We start from the raw sequence: 13,635 nt of genomic DNA, 5'->3' as shown, positions 1-13,635 counted from the left end.
GGGTAGGATCAATTCCTTGCAGAAGCAAAATGAATATTATGTGGCACTTGTAAAAGGATTTCCTACTAGCAATTATGATGCAACATTCCACAGTAATTGCAGCATCTTAAAAAGCAGAGACATCACCTTGCCAACAAAGGTCCGTATAGTTAAAGCTATGGTTTTCCAGTAGTGATGTATGGAAGTGAGAGCTGGACCATAAAGAAGGCTGATCGCCGAAGAATTGATGCTTTTGAATTATTGAGAATCCCATGGACTCTTGAGAGTCCCATGGACTGCAAGAAGATCAAACCTATCCATTCTTAAGGAAATCAGACCTAAGTGCTCGCTGGAAGGACAGATCATGAAGCTGAGGCTCCAATACTTTAGCTACCTCATGAGAAGAGAAGACTCCCTGGAAAAGACCCTGATGTAGGGAAAGATGGAGGGCACAAGGAGAAGGGGACGACAGAGGACGAGATGGTTGGAGAGTGTTCTCGAAGCTACCAGCATGAGTTTTGACCAAACTACGGGAGGCAGTGGGAGACAGGAGTGCCTGGCATGCTCTGGTCCATGGGGTCACGAAGAGTCGGACACAGCTAAATGACTAAACAACAACAACATCCAGTACAAGCCCCATATAGGCAGTATTGTGGTAATCCAAGCTTGAAGTTACCATTGTCTGAACCAATGTGGTCAAACCATCCCTCCCCTCAAGGAACTAATAACATGATTATATATTATTATTCTCAGTGGTTTTTGTGGTATTCTCCTGATCCAGCTCTGTGAGTATTGGTCCCACTCCTATTTACAGAGTCATATACAGAGAGGAGCACTGAGGAACTGTTTTGGCTTCATAGCCATTATACTGTGCTGTACCACAGGGTATAATATTGTCTCCAATGCTGTTTACCGTCTAAATTTAGCCATTTAAATTCAGAGCAGTTGTTCAGAACTTTGGGGTGAAGTCAGGGCCGTCTTAAGCATATCCGGCGCCATGGTGCAAAGATCATAAGTCTAATGAAGCAGTCTATGATATATCAAGCCGGAATGAGATGTGAAAGCCCTCTTTTGTTAGTAGGTTTTATTGTAACTCAAGAGGTTTTATATTAAAAGCCATTTTAATTTTGGGGGATATCTCATTCCTTGGGACCAATAGCTCAATGGTTCCTGCTGCTTTTATAACTGCTACCTATTGAGTCCTCCTCAAGTAATTAGCAAAAACAAACAAACAAAAACCCCATGGAAATAAAAGGGTATCGTCATCATCAATTTATTTCAAATATTATAATTTCAATTTATTAGTCACTAGACCTTCTTTCACTTTTTTCTTTAAATGCTATAAATGCTAAGGAGCCCTTGACCATTTTTTTTCAGATTTAGTGAGAATAGAGATCTAGAAGTTAGTGGGGACATCAAAACAGCTCAGTGACTTTTGCTTTTACTATACACTTAATTACAAGCTGTAGCATTCAAATTCTTATAATATAACATATTCATATATAATGTATTCAGAACAATGTATTTGCCCCAGGGCAAAGTTTTACGTTTTCCTTAAGTGTGTTAGTGGTCTACGTTTAATGGCCCCTCTCTTTCAGTAGTCCCCCTTTTTTTTTACTTTCTGGCAGCAAAATTTCTCTTGTATATTACTGATAATCTGTGAAAAGCTTGTAGCCTGACACACAAAGCCAAATTCAATTAAATATTGCTTTAAAATTGTGTCTCCTAGCTTATCTTGACAACCTTTTTTTGCTCCTTTTCAGTACTATGGGTGGGTGGGCGGATGGAGGAAGCAATTTCTTTTCCAAGGCATCCATTATCAGTGTGGATAATGTTCTACACAATGGAGTAAGGGATCTGTACTCTTATTTCTTTTGTTCTCGTTGAATAGGTGCCTGTTGGCCTAAACAGTTAAGCATTGTCATTAGTTTTGTAGGGCTCACTCATTACTTACAATATGTATATATAAGCACTTTGCCAAAGGCCCTTGAATGCTAAAGAAAAAGCAGTGCTGCCCAGTTTTACAATGTATTTCTTCCACGCACAGCTAGGTTACTTCCATTCCTGCTCACTTTTGCAAAATATATAATATTCCGTCTCCAGCAGAATTGGATTCAGGTGCATTTAAGAGCCAAGAAAAGGAATAATCAATCAGCATGACATGCAGGAAACTGCTTTCTTACCTTTATATTATGTTCCTTTAAATCTGTTTTAAATTTTCTGCATGGTTGCATCCAGAGGTTGATAGCAGATTGCATGTGAAATTGCAAACAAAGCCACACATTGGTGGAATCTAGGATGGAAAATTCTGATTTCCTTTGGGTTTCCTTTTCTAAATTAGAAAAGTGAACTCTGTTTTGAAGGAAACATGTTGAAAAATCCTAGAGCCAATTCTGACCTTATTGTCCATTTTTGTTTTATTCAAATGTACAACTAAAAATGTAATATGCAAATGAGACCAGCATGTGTTGGCAAGGATGTATCAAATATTATCCAGGACTGGATGTGTCTCCCTGTTGAATCTATACTTGGTGGCAACCCCAAGTTTTCTAGAATAACCCCACTGAAGTGACTTTGGTACATTTCTGAAAAGATAGTTGCTAAACAGAGGCCCTTGTTTGGTGGCTGATCATAATTATTTAATTGTTTGTTGTTGTTTAGTCGTTTAGTCATGTCCAACTCTTTGTGACCCCATGGACCAGAGCATGCCAGGTACTCCTGTCTTCCACTGCCTCCCGCAGTTTGGTCAAACTCATGTTGGTAGCTTCAGGAACACTGTCCAACCATCTCGTCCTCTGTCGTCCCCTTCTCCTTGTGCCCTCAATCTTCCCCAACATCAGGGGCTTTTCCAGGGAGTCTTCTCATGAGGTGGCCAAAGTATTGGAACCTCAGCTTCAGGATCTGCCCTTCCAGTGAGCACTCAGGGCTGATTTCCTTCAGAATGGAGAGGTTTGATCTTCTTGCAGTCCATGGGACTCTCAAGAGTCTCCTTCAGCACCATAATTCAAAAGCATCAATTCTTCGGCACTCAGCCTTCTTTATGGTCCAGCTCTCACTTCCATACATCACTACTGGGAAAACCATAGCTTTAACTATACGAACCTTTGTTGGCAAGGTGATGTCTCTGCTTTTTAAGACACTGTCTAGGTTTGTCATTGCTTTTCTCCCAAGAAATGCGTCTTTTAATTTCGTGACTGCTGTCACCATTTGCTGTGATCATGGAACCCAAGAAAGTAAAATCTCTCCCTGCCTCCATTTACCCCCCTTCTATTTGCCAGGAGGTGATGGGACCAGTGACCATTATCTTAGTTTTTCTTTGATGTTGAGCTTCAGACCATATTTTGCGCTGTCCTCTTTGACCCTCATTAAAAGGTTCTTTAATTCCTCCTCACTTTCTGCCATCAAGGTTGTGTCATCTGCATATCTGAGCCTGTTAATATTTCTTCCGGCAATCTTAATTCCGTCTTGGGATTCATGCAGTCCAGCCTTTCGCATGATGAAGTCTGCATATAAGTTCCATAGTGACTGACAAATGTTCTGCAAACCTTCTTCTCTTTTTTTTCAAGGAGAAGTATTCCTGCCACTGCCATACCTCCATAACACCCATTTTGGGGGACTAACAGCAGGTTTGGCACAGCTGACTGAGCCCTGGCTGAACTGGGATGTGCAAATTATTACATTGTTGTATCCTCAGCTGAACACATTAGGGACTTGATGCCTGCTGAGCCTGGGTAGGCCAGGAATCAGGTAGCTGAGCCAGAGATCCTGAGCTGCTCATCCAGGTGGATCTTGCTGTATGATGGCCCCAAACTTGCAAGACATAGTAATGGTGGTGAAGGCAAATTGAACTGCATAGGTTGGTGATTATAACGTAATTTTTATCTCCAATATTTATGCATCATAGTGATTGACTGTGGGCATCCTGGTATTCCTCCAAATGCGATCCTATCTGGAGAGAAATACACATTTGGATCTACTGTTCGGTACTCTTGTACAGGAAGACGGTCACTAATAGGCCAGTCATCTCGGACATGTCAATTGAATGGACATTGGAGTGGATCTATGCCTCATTGCTCAGGTACCACTTTTGAAGTATGTGAATGTGCTTTTGCAACCAATTCTATGCTTGTATTAGTTTTGGCTGGAACTTGTTTGCCTTTCAGGAAATTGAAAATCAAAGCCAAATGTCAGTCACAAGATATAGCTGCAGCCAAAGCTAAGTTCCACCATATGAATATAATGAATACTGAGAGGAGAACTGGAAAGTTTCTAATTATCTTTAACATGAAGACTAAATGGTCAATGAAATAAAGCAGGTGACCAGTTGGTGATGAATAATTATATTCTATTACTGAGAATGGTGTTGAATTCCATATTAAGTGTTTCTGCATCAATGTCTTGATTTGCTTTTGACTAATATGGTGACAAGTTTAAACCACTTACATATGGGGATGGTTGCCACTAATACTTAATAGAGCAATGCCAACAATGACATTGGCCATGCTGGCTGAAATGGCTGGGAGTGATAGTCCAAATTATCTGGAGGGCACTGGGTTGGCAAAGACTGCTATAGAGAACCGTGATGGTCACTGGGTTGGCAAAGACTGCTATAGAGAACCGTGATGGTCTGCAGAGAGGGGCAGTGTGTCTCAATGTGTGGAGCATGACACATATGTAATGTAGTCAGGAGAGCCCCTGCAATGGCAAAGAACCCAGACTCCCCACTGTCAGGAGGAGGAATCTGATGGCATCCAAGATAGGAAAGACTTGGTGCAGAAAACATCAAAGGCACTCAAGCAACCATCCAACCAGAGACTGAAATGGAAAGGAAGTCCCAAAGGCAGTAATGCTTTCATCATGTTTTCCTGAGAATCTAACCTTGTAAAGTAACCTCTAGAACTCAGCATATTTTCACAGACTTATATGTGCTCATTTGGACATGCCATTTCCCTACTAATCATATTACAAAAGCAAGATACAGTAATTTCTGTTAACATATTTTTTTAAAAAATAATTTACTTCCAAAATGCTGCCTTGATCCTGTAATTTTGATCCACTAATTTTCCAAACTCAAGGAATATTAAATTTAATTGATGATCTGCATGATCAAAATTTCTGAATTTCAAACTCATAATTAAATTTTGATGGGAGTGTTTTGCGCATTAAATTCAAGTTTCTGTTTTATGAACAAAATAATAGGATATGTGTCCCTATGTTGTCCTTTCAAAATATTCCCTTTATGCGCATTGATCTACAGCATAGCTGTAAAAAGACATAAATCTGTTCATTAAAAATTACTAGCAGGAAGACGTTTTGCAATGTAAAATGACTGATTATCACTTCAGAGATTCCATGACAGGCAATAACCCTTCTGACCACTACGCGGAGGCCTCCTTTGGATCTGTAACTGAGCCAGTTTTCCTTCTGCTATAGCTTCACTGTGGACAGCATCACTATATAGGTAGAAAATCCTGCCTTCTCCTATTCACATTCTGAGCAGTTGCTCAGGTGTTTGGGAAGATCAGTAATAGCAGTAATTGTAAAGAGGTGGTATACAATGTAGAGCTCACCCTGACCCAGTGCAGACATGAAACTGTTGATCCCTTTGACATGGTAAAAAGATCCTCAATGAACCATTTGTTCCTTTGATGACCAGCAACCTGCCTCTCTCGATGGTCATTTGGGGACTACCTTGGCTGTGGAGCCTGGACTTCAGCTCTGAAGTGCACCCTTTGCTGCACCACTGGAAATGTTGGCAAATGTGTGAATATTTTTTTTTCTTGGTTTGTATGAGTGTTTGCAAGATCTTCATGCTCAGAATCTCACTGGAGCTTAGAAAGCCATTTCTCCACTTTTCTGTATTATATTTTTAATGGATCACCTGACTGAAGCATCTTGATAACTTTCGCTTTACTCTTTCTTTTAAGACTATTGCATAGCATACTTTACTTGAGTGATGCATGTTAATGTATTGCAAATTGATGAACAGTGACTGTCCTGAAAATTATTGGCCATGAATCACTTGAAATTTCTATCAAACTCGATTATGTGCTGTCAAGAATCCCTGAATAAAATCACAACACATTAAATGGGTACGGGTTCTGCATACTGTCTCAGTATACAGATGACTCTCAACCTATGTACATTTAACGTGCATGATTTCAACTTTATGCACTTGGCGGCCAGCCATTGAAATAGCACAAATTAAATGCACAGAAAGTGGAGAGCTTAAAAGCTCTTTCCTGGTGCAAAAAGAGAGAAAGCCAACTCTTGCTTAAGGTTGGGGTAAGGCCCATTCAGCACACTGGCTTTGGAAGGTAATATTGCTCGTGCGGGAACAGTTCTGGTAATAGTTTTGACTATACATAATTATGGCTTTACACACCATTCCTGGAATGTAGCTGCCATGTAAGATGTAAGTGAGCTGTATTTTGATATTTGTATTGATTATAAATTGCCTCCTATTGTTATGCCACTTGGATACTTATGTACTTTGATTTTTCTTTCATCCGTTTCAGTCACCATATCAGCTATGAAAACAGCAGCAGCAGTGTAATATATCACCTTTTTAGTGTATTCCCTCTGAAATAACCTTTGTTCCACAAATTCTAGGTGACAATGCGGGCTCATGTGGGGATCCTGGAGTCCCAGGTCACGGTTCTAGAGAACAAAGCAACTTTAGAATTAAAAGTGTTGTGCAATTCTCTTGTGAGCTCGGATACACCCTTCATGGATCGGTGGAAAGAACATGTCTGGCAAATGGAAGTTGGACAGGAAAGCAGCCGGAATGTAAAGGTAAATCTCATTGATGATTGGAATATAATACAACCCAGTATTAGTAAAAAGATGTGCTCAGCACAACAGTGCTTCAAAGTCAAAGAGCTTAAGTGATCATTTTGTTTTAAATAAGCCCAGATACTTTGAATTAATTTGTGGAATGCTGTCCCCAAAGAGGCTCATCTGATGCCTTCATTACATAAATTTAGGTGCCAGATGAAAAAACATTCTACTTCTTCCAAGCCTTTCATTAATTAAATAAGTCATGACCTTATAAACCACTGAGGGGGATAGTAATGATTTTTGTAACTATAAAGAAATTCCTTCCAGTAGCACCTTAAAGACCAACTAAGTTAGTTCTTGGTATGAGCTTTCGTGTGCATGCACACGAAAGCTCATACCAAGAACTAACTTAGTTGGTCTTTAAGGTGCTACTGGAAGGAATTTCTTTATTTTGACTATGGCAGACCAACACGGCTACCTATCTGTAATTGTTTTGTAACTATGTTATGTATTTTTTATGTTTTTTCTATTGTAAACCTCCCTGTGGTCCTTGAATGAAGGGTGGTATAGAAATTTTTAATAATAATAGTCACTCATTATCACTCAGGGTATTATCCCTGCCTCACTGTAGCCTTGCCCTATTTGGGCCATCTTAAGCACTTTCACCCTGATCCTTTTGGACTGATATATCTTGAGCCAGATTCGTGTGAGCTCCTGCCAGCTTCCCCCTTGTAATCAGTTTGGTTCAGGGTGCTTTGGGAAGATTATGTTTTAGCTGACAAGCTCTGAATTTGTCTGAAGTAACCCACTTCAATGCAAGAAGGATCAGAATCTGATGTATATACTCCTACCAAGTGCTGAAGGACAGGACTTGCAGATCTGAGCAGCATCATATCAACATTGCACTGCATGAACATAACATGAACCTGCTGGGTCAAGCCAATGCCTCATGCAGTCCCAGCATCTTATTATTGCAGTGGTCAGCCAGATGCTTATGGGAGGCCTGTAAGCTTGACCTGAGTGCAGCAGCACTTATCCACTTTTGATTCCCAACTGGTGTACAAAAGCACACTGCCTCTGGCAGTGGTGGTAGAACAAAGCTGTGGTTTCAAGTGGTCCTTGATAGCCTTATTCTCCATGAATTTGTTTAGTCCTCTTTTAAAGCCACCCAAATTGATAGCCATCATTACCTCTTGAGGGAACAGATTCCATAGTTTAGTTTCATTTGCCTTACAACATTTCACTCATTGGATATATCCCTGAGTTCTAATGTTATGTAGGGTTGCCGTATTTCAAAAAGTGAAAATCTCAACAACAAAAATCTTCAAAAAATGAGTTTTTGAGCTATTTTATATGAAATTCGTCAAAATCTACACTACTGACATGGCTGCCACAATCTGGATTTTCCCGGACATTTCAGCGAATTTCGCCCGGACGCTGTTTACAAGGGCTGAATACCAGCTGTGTCTGGGAAATTCTGGGTCTATGGCAACCCTAATATTATGAGAAAAGGAAGGGGGGGAAACCTTATTCATACCATATATTTTTTATGCCATCTGAAATAATAACACAAGAAGGTAGTACTGTTCTGTCATTCTAGGTTGTTGCATAGGCACATAAAGCAATGGAAATCTTAAGGACAAGAGTAATAAAGGGTTGTCTATACATGAATGTGATTGCAAAATTGAGTTGAAAAACAGAGTCAGTGTTAACGGTTTTATTTTGCAACAATAACATCATCACATCAATGAACTGTCTATACAATATTGATTTATATCTGGGCTGTAGGTTAACATTAGCAGAAACAAAAGACAATAACCTTAGATCACTTCAAATGATTTGAAAATACCGAAATGCCATGAAGAAAACAAATTAGAAGAGACCTGCTTTTTCATGACATAAATTTTATGTTGTGCATTGAACTTTCAAGATGGCTGTGATGTCATAAAATATAATAATTCTATCAACAAAAGCAAAGAGAAAAGAAAGAGATCTTCCTTTTCCCAATAACATTGATCAAAACTGAATAATGTGAGTGGGTTAATTACATTTAAATAGAATTATTTGCAGGAGAGGAGCACTGGAAAGTAGATATCCTTTAGTATAATGCACCCTAATCTTTCATAGCCTTTTGTTGTGCCCAGAGGCTACAGTGTTGAGTAATTACCATTGAGAGTAGTATTTTTCTCAGGAGCTGCAAAATATCAGAGAACACATTCTATGGCAAAATTGGATATAATGATAAAACTAATAAAAATTCAAATATTTGGTTTACTCAACATGCTACACAAATATATAATTATAGCATGGTTCCCTTAGAAATGTAAGAATCTGCCTTATACCATATCATATTACTGACCCCTATAGTTCAGTGTTGTCTACATTTATTAACAGGAGCTCTCCGGGGCTTCAGGAATTAAGTTTCCTACTTGATGATGATAGCCGGGGGGCGAACATGAGACCTTTGGCCTGCAAATCAGGTGCTCCAACACTCACTTCTCACCAACATTTCATCTGAAGCTTAAGTGTCAGCATTTTGTGAAGGGGTAGCTCTTCCTCAGGTGAAATACTTGTGGAATTGCTAAGGAGGTCCCAGAGTCCTGGTTGGATGTGTGAAATCTCACAGCAGAAGAGATTTTGGGATGTTGCCAGCAGGTTCTAAATAAAACTAATCATCAATGCAGATGTAGCAGTTTCTCCTCAAGTGAAACCTATGAAGTTTTGAGAGTGCAACAAAGGATATCTAAGCAAGACTAGGATGATTAATTACCAGGGGATGTACACTGAATTATGTTCAGTTTATTCTAATTGCTCATTGACTGATTTGATTATTTGGAACAATGTGTAGATCAGGCATCCCCAAACTCGGCCCTCCAGCTGTTTTGGGACTACAGTTCCCATTATCCTTGACCACTGGTCCTGTTAGCTAGGAATAATGGGAGTTGTAGTCCCAAAACAGCTGGAGGGCCGAGTTTGGGGATGCCTGGTGTAGATCTTCAGTGTTTGTTGTTGCTGCCATCTTATACCTTATTCCTGCATTTCCCACATTTGAATTTCTAGCTGTCCAATGTGGTAATCCTGGGACAACAGCTAATGGGAAGGTGTTTCGAATAGATGGCACAACATTCTCTAGCTCTGTAATTTATTCCTGCATGGAAGGCTATATATTGTCTGGACCTTCTGTAAGACAGTGCACTGCGAATGGAACATGGTCTGGCTCCTTGCCAAATTGCACAAGTAAGTACCCTTTTTATTATTTAAGATGTTGCAAGTTTATAATGAACTAAGTCACAAGAGGGTGATGGTAGACTGGGCAAGAGGGTTCTCTGCAAAAGATGGGCTTTTCAAGTTGTTCTGTTTCCTCTGCTGCCGCTGGTTCCATCCATGCTGCTCTCCACTTCTGGGTCCTACTCCAGCTGGGTTCTACTTATCTTGCATGGTTCTCTGCTTCTGGCTCCTATTCGCCGCTCCTCTCTGTCCAGTATTCACCTATCTGACTGTGCTACTGGCAGCTGCTGCAGCCAGCTTAAATACCCCAGTGGTGGACCAGAGTTAAGCCTTGGTTCCTCAGGTCTGCCACAGAAGCACTGCCCCACACCCTGTCCACCACAGACCAGTTTGAATTTAAAATTTGGGGGTATCCCGTTGCCCCCAGTGGCAGGCCAAGGCTGAAGCAAATGGCCAACTGCGAGGGACAAAAGTCCCCCCCCCCCCGCATCTCTCAAGGGGCTGTGCTGGACCATAACTGCTGCATCCCTGGAAGGTGAAGTGTTCCTTCTCTACAAGGGTTGGGTTTTTCAAGAGTGCAGACCTTTGAAGCAGCCTTCATGCGAAACTGTGTTGCCATAGGTAGGGATAGGAAGGGCAATTTGATTCAGGTGCATTTAAAGGCCCACTTTCTCAAAGAATACGTGAGCCAAACATAGGCATCCTTCAAAATTCACACTTCTCTGAACTTTGCATTGCAGCTCTCCAGCCAAGTACCATGTACAAAAATGTATAACTAAAGTATGCATATGAATACATAAACTGGAGAAAATAATTTACAAATTTCTGTGCAAAAAAGTATGTGTGTATACAAAATCACATGCAAACATGTACCGTATGTAGTAGGAGAAATATGCAAAAGCATGCTGACAAATTTTAGTTGCCATCTTATTCAATTTGCCTGATAAGTGTTGTAAAGGGCTGCCTTCAAGATTTATTTTAACAATTTATGTAACCCAGTATTTCTCCCCATATGTCATTTGTTTTACTTATGTAAATTTTGCAACTTTAATGAAAATCACAGAACACCTCTTGGCAAAATCATATTCTTTAATATACTTAGTTCCTTGTTGCTGTTTTGACCATCATGGTCATATCAACCACAGAAAAACAGTATTAATAATATATAAATTAATAAAATATTGAAGAACAACATCAACCAAAATATGTCTTAACATTGAAATATACCAGAATACTACTACTAATAGTAATAATATGCATTATACATGTTATTTAATAAGAAATCTGGAAATTCGATATTTGGAAGACTATTAGCTTTTTCTGCATTTTTGACATATTGTTCTCAAGCTCTAGGTGCAATGAAAATATTTGAAATCTATTCTCAGATGTCTCTAGCAGAATCCTGAAGTTGAACTTCAGCCAATAGAAGCCTCTAGGGACAGCACTGCAAAGAAAACTATATGCAGCAAGAGTTGGAAAATGAAGTGAGCTAGAAATAGGATATGCCCTGACTAGTCCTTTACTGCAGCTAGAAAAAAAATATTAACAGTTACTAGTCACTCTCCAGCCACCAAATTCGTGTCAACCCAAAACTTTCTTTCCAGATAGGCTGCCTTAAAATTTAACTGGATTATAATTCTTATTTATTGTAGCTTTTTGAAGGGCAAGCAAAAACTTAGCTTGGATTTGAATCATTGAACAATGAATTACAAGGTGTGTTCTTATCAGGGGTGTAGGAAGGGGGCAGTGGAGGCGGGCTGCCCTGGGTGTCATCCTAGAGGGGGGTGACAAAATCCCTCCTGGGCGGATCATCACTGTGTGGATCACCCCTTGCGTGGATCGCCATGGCGATCCCATGGGCAGGTTGCCCTGCCCTGCCCCTCCATGTCCCAGAGCAGCTAGCTACGCCCCTGGTTATTATGTGTCCTGCGCAACTCTATACAGTGGTGCCTCGCAAGACGAAAAGAATCCGTTCCGTGAGTCTCTTTGTCTAGCGGTTTTTTCGTCTTGCGAAGCAAGCCCATTGATGGATTAGCGGATTAGCGCTATTAGCGGCTTTTAGCGGCTTATCAGTTTATTGGATCAGCTGATAAGCAGCTTAGCGGCTTAGAAAAAGGGGGGGAGGAAAAAAAACCCCGCAGGAACTCGCAAGATATTTTCGTCTTGCGAAGCAAGCCCATAGGAGATTCGTTTTGCGAAGCACCTCCAAAACGGAAAACTCTTTCGTCTAGCGAGTTCTCCGTCTTGCGAGGCATTCGTCTTGCGGGGCACCACTGTAGTGTTGTATGTTCCCCACTTCTGAGCCGTAATAATTTTCAAGAGTAGTGCTCACAGGGTTTTCTTCCATTTACATATGATAACACTGGAGATGGTGGGTAGTATCCAACCAATACATCTCAGTGCAAGACTTTACAATTGAACGAGAGAACCCTTGCCTTGCTCTCCCCAGATCTGTTCTGGAGGGTTGGGGGAACCCCTCGGACAGATTTATAGACCTTACATAAGAGACCATAAAATGCACCTAGTTTTTAGAGGAGGAAAGGGGGAAATCCCCATTTTTGGAGGGATCAGCTCACAGTTGTGCAGCTTCTTCTGCAATGGGGGAAAGCCCCATTTTTTTGAGGATCAGCTCAAAGTTGTTGAGCTTACTTTGCAAAGGGAAAAAAATCCTGTTTTTATGGAGTTCAACTCACATTTCTGCAGCTTCTTTAGGAAAGGAAAGGGAGCCATTTCTACAGTTTCCAGACAGATAATCTAATCAGCCGGTCACATGTTGCTGGGAAAACAAACAGCCTCCGTCTGCAGAACATTCAACAATGGAGGCCTGGGCAAGTGGGCGGGGCCAGAAAGGGAGCCAGCGATCGACCACACATTCGCTCCATAAGACACACAGACATTTCCCCTTACTTTTTAGGAGGAAAAAAGTGCGTCTTAAGGAGCGAAAAATACGGTACTTTTATTATTGTTATTCCAGCAGCATTTCAATTGAATCTCATTTTATAGTTTTAACTTATTTTTTTTTATATCTCTCTTTTGGTATCGTATTTCTTGTGCGCCACACAGAGATGATTGCAGTTGAGTGGTGTCAGGGGTTCAGAAGCAGAGACGCAGAGAAGGGAGGAAGCAGAGAGCGAGGGGGAGGAATCCGAAGGGAAAATGAGTGATGATGACGACCCGAGATCTCCAAGCCTAAGCAGTGAGTCAGAGGACTCCCAAAAGGGAGCCCCAGTGAGCAGAGCAAGGGGGGGATCCGGGGGGACACCCCAGGAGGAAGGGAACAGAGGAGATTCAGAGAGTAGCAGCTGGAAGTCGGGACCCACGCTCATAACTGAGAGCGGCAGCAGCTGGAAGTCGGGACCCACGCTCAAGACTGAGAGCAGCAGGGAGGAAGGTAGCCAGGCATCGGGTTCCGGAGGCTGTCAGCAGGAGGGAGGGCACGAGTCAGGGGTGGTCACGCCCTCCTCAGAGAGCGAGGCAACGGTTAAGAGGAAAGTAGAGAGTTGGGCGCGCGCGCCAAGTTCAAATGCAGCGGAAGCTGGAGCAGTAAGCAGCCCGGAGAGTGAGCCAGGTCCCAAAGCCCGCCGCAAGGAGGCAGAAGGATCAGGGGGGTCAGCGTCAGAGGAGAGTAGAAGGGAGGAGGCCCAGGGG

General features: G+C 41.4%; 1 protein-coding gene across 4 annotated transcripts in view; it reads left to right on the top strand.

Moving 5' to 3' along the window:
* Positions 1-13,635, top strand: part of CSMD3 (CUB and Sushi multiple domains 3) — a 603,606-nt gene that overhangs the window by 539,309 nt on the left and 50,662 nt on the right. For 3 of the 4 annotated variants that reach the window (XM_082235380.1, XM_082235382.1, XM_082235381.1), the window contains 3 exons: positions 3,884-4,057; positions 6,592-6,774; positions 9,820-9,996. In XM_082235380.1, the coding sequence (XP_082091506.1) occupies positions 3,884-4,057; positions 6,592-6,774; positions 9,820-9,996 (534 nt within the window). Of the gene's footprint in view, positions 1-3,883; positions 4,072-6,591; positions 6,775-9,819; positions 9,997-13,635 lie in introns of those variants that run through there. The other variant, XM_082235383.1, reaches the window with a different exon arrangement.

This window comes from Podarcis vaucheri (genome assembly GCF_965113315.1).
Source record: "Podarcis vaucheri genome assembly, chromosome: 8".
NCBI lineage: Eukaryota > Metazoa > Chordata > Lepidosauria > Squamata > Lacertidae > Podarcis > Podarcis vaucheri.
Note: the sequence above shows the minus strand (reverse complement) of the source record. Positions and strands in the feature narration are given on the sequence as shown.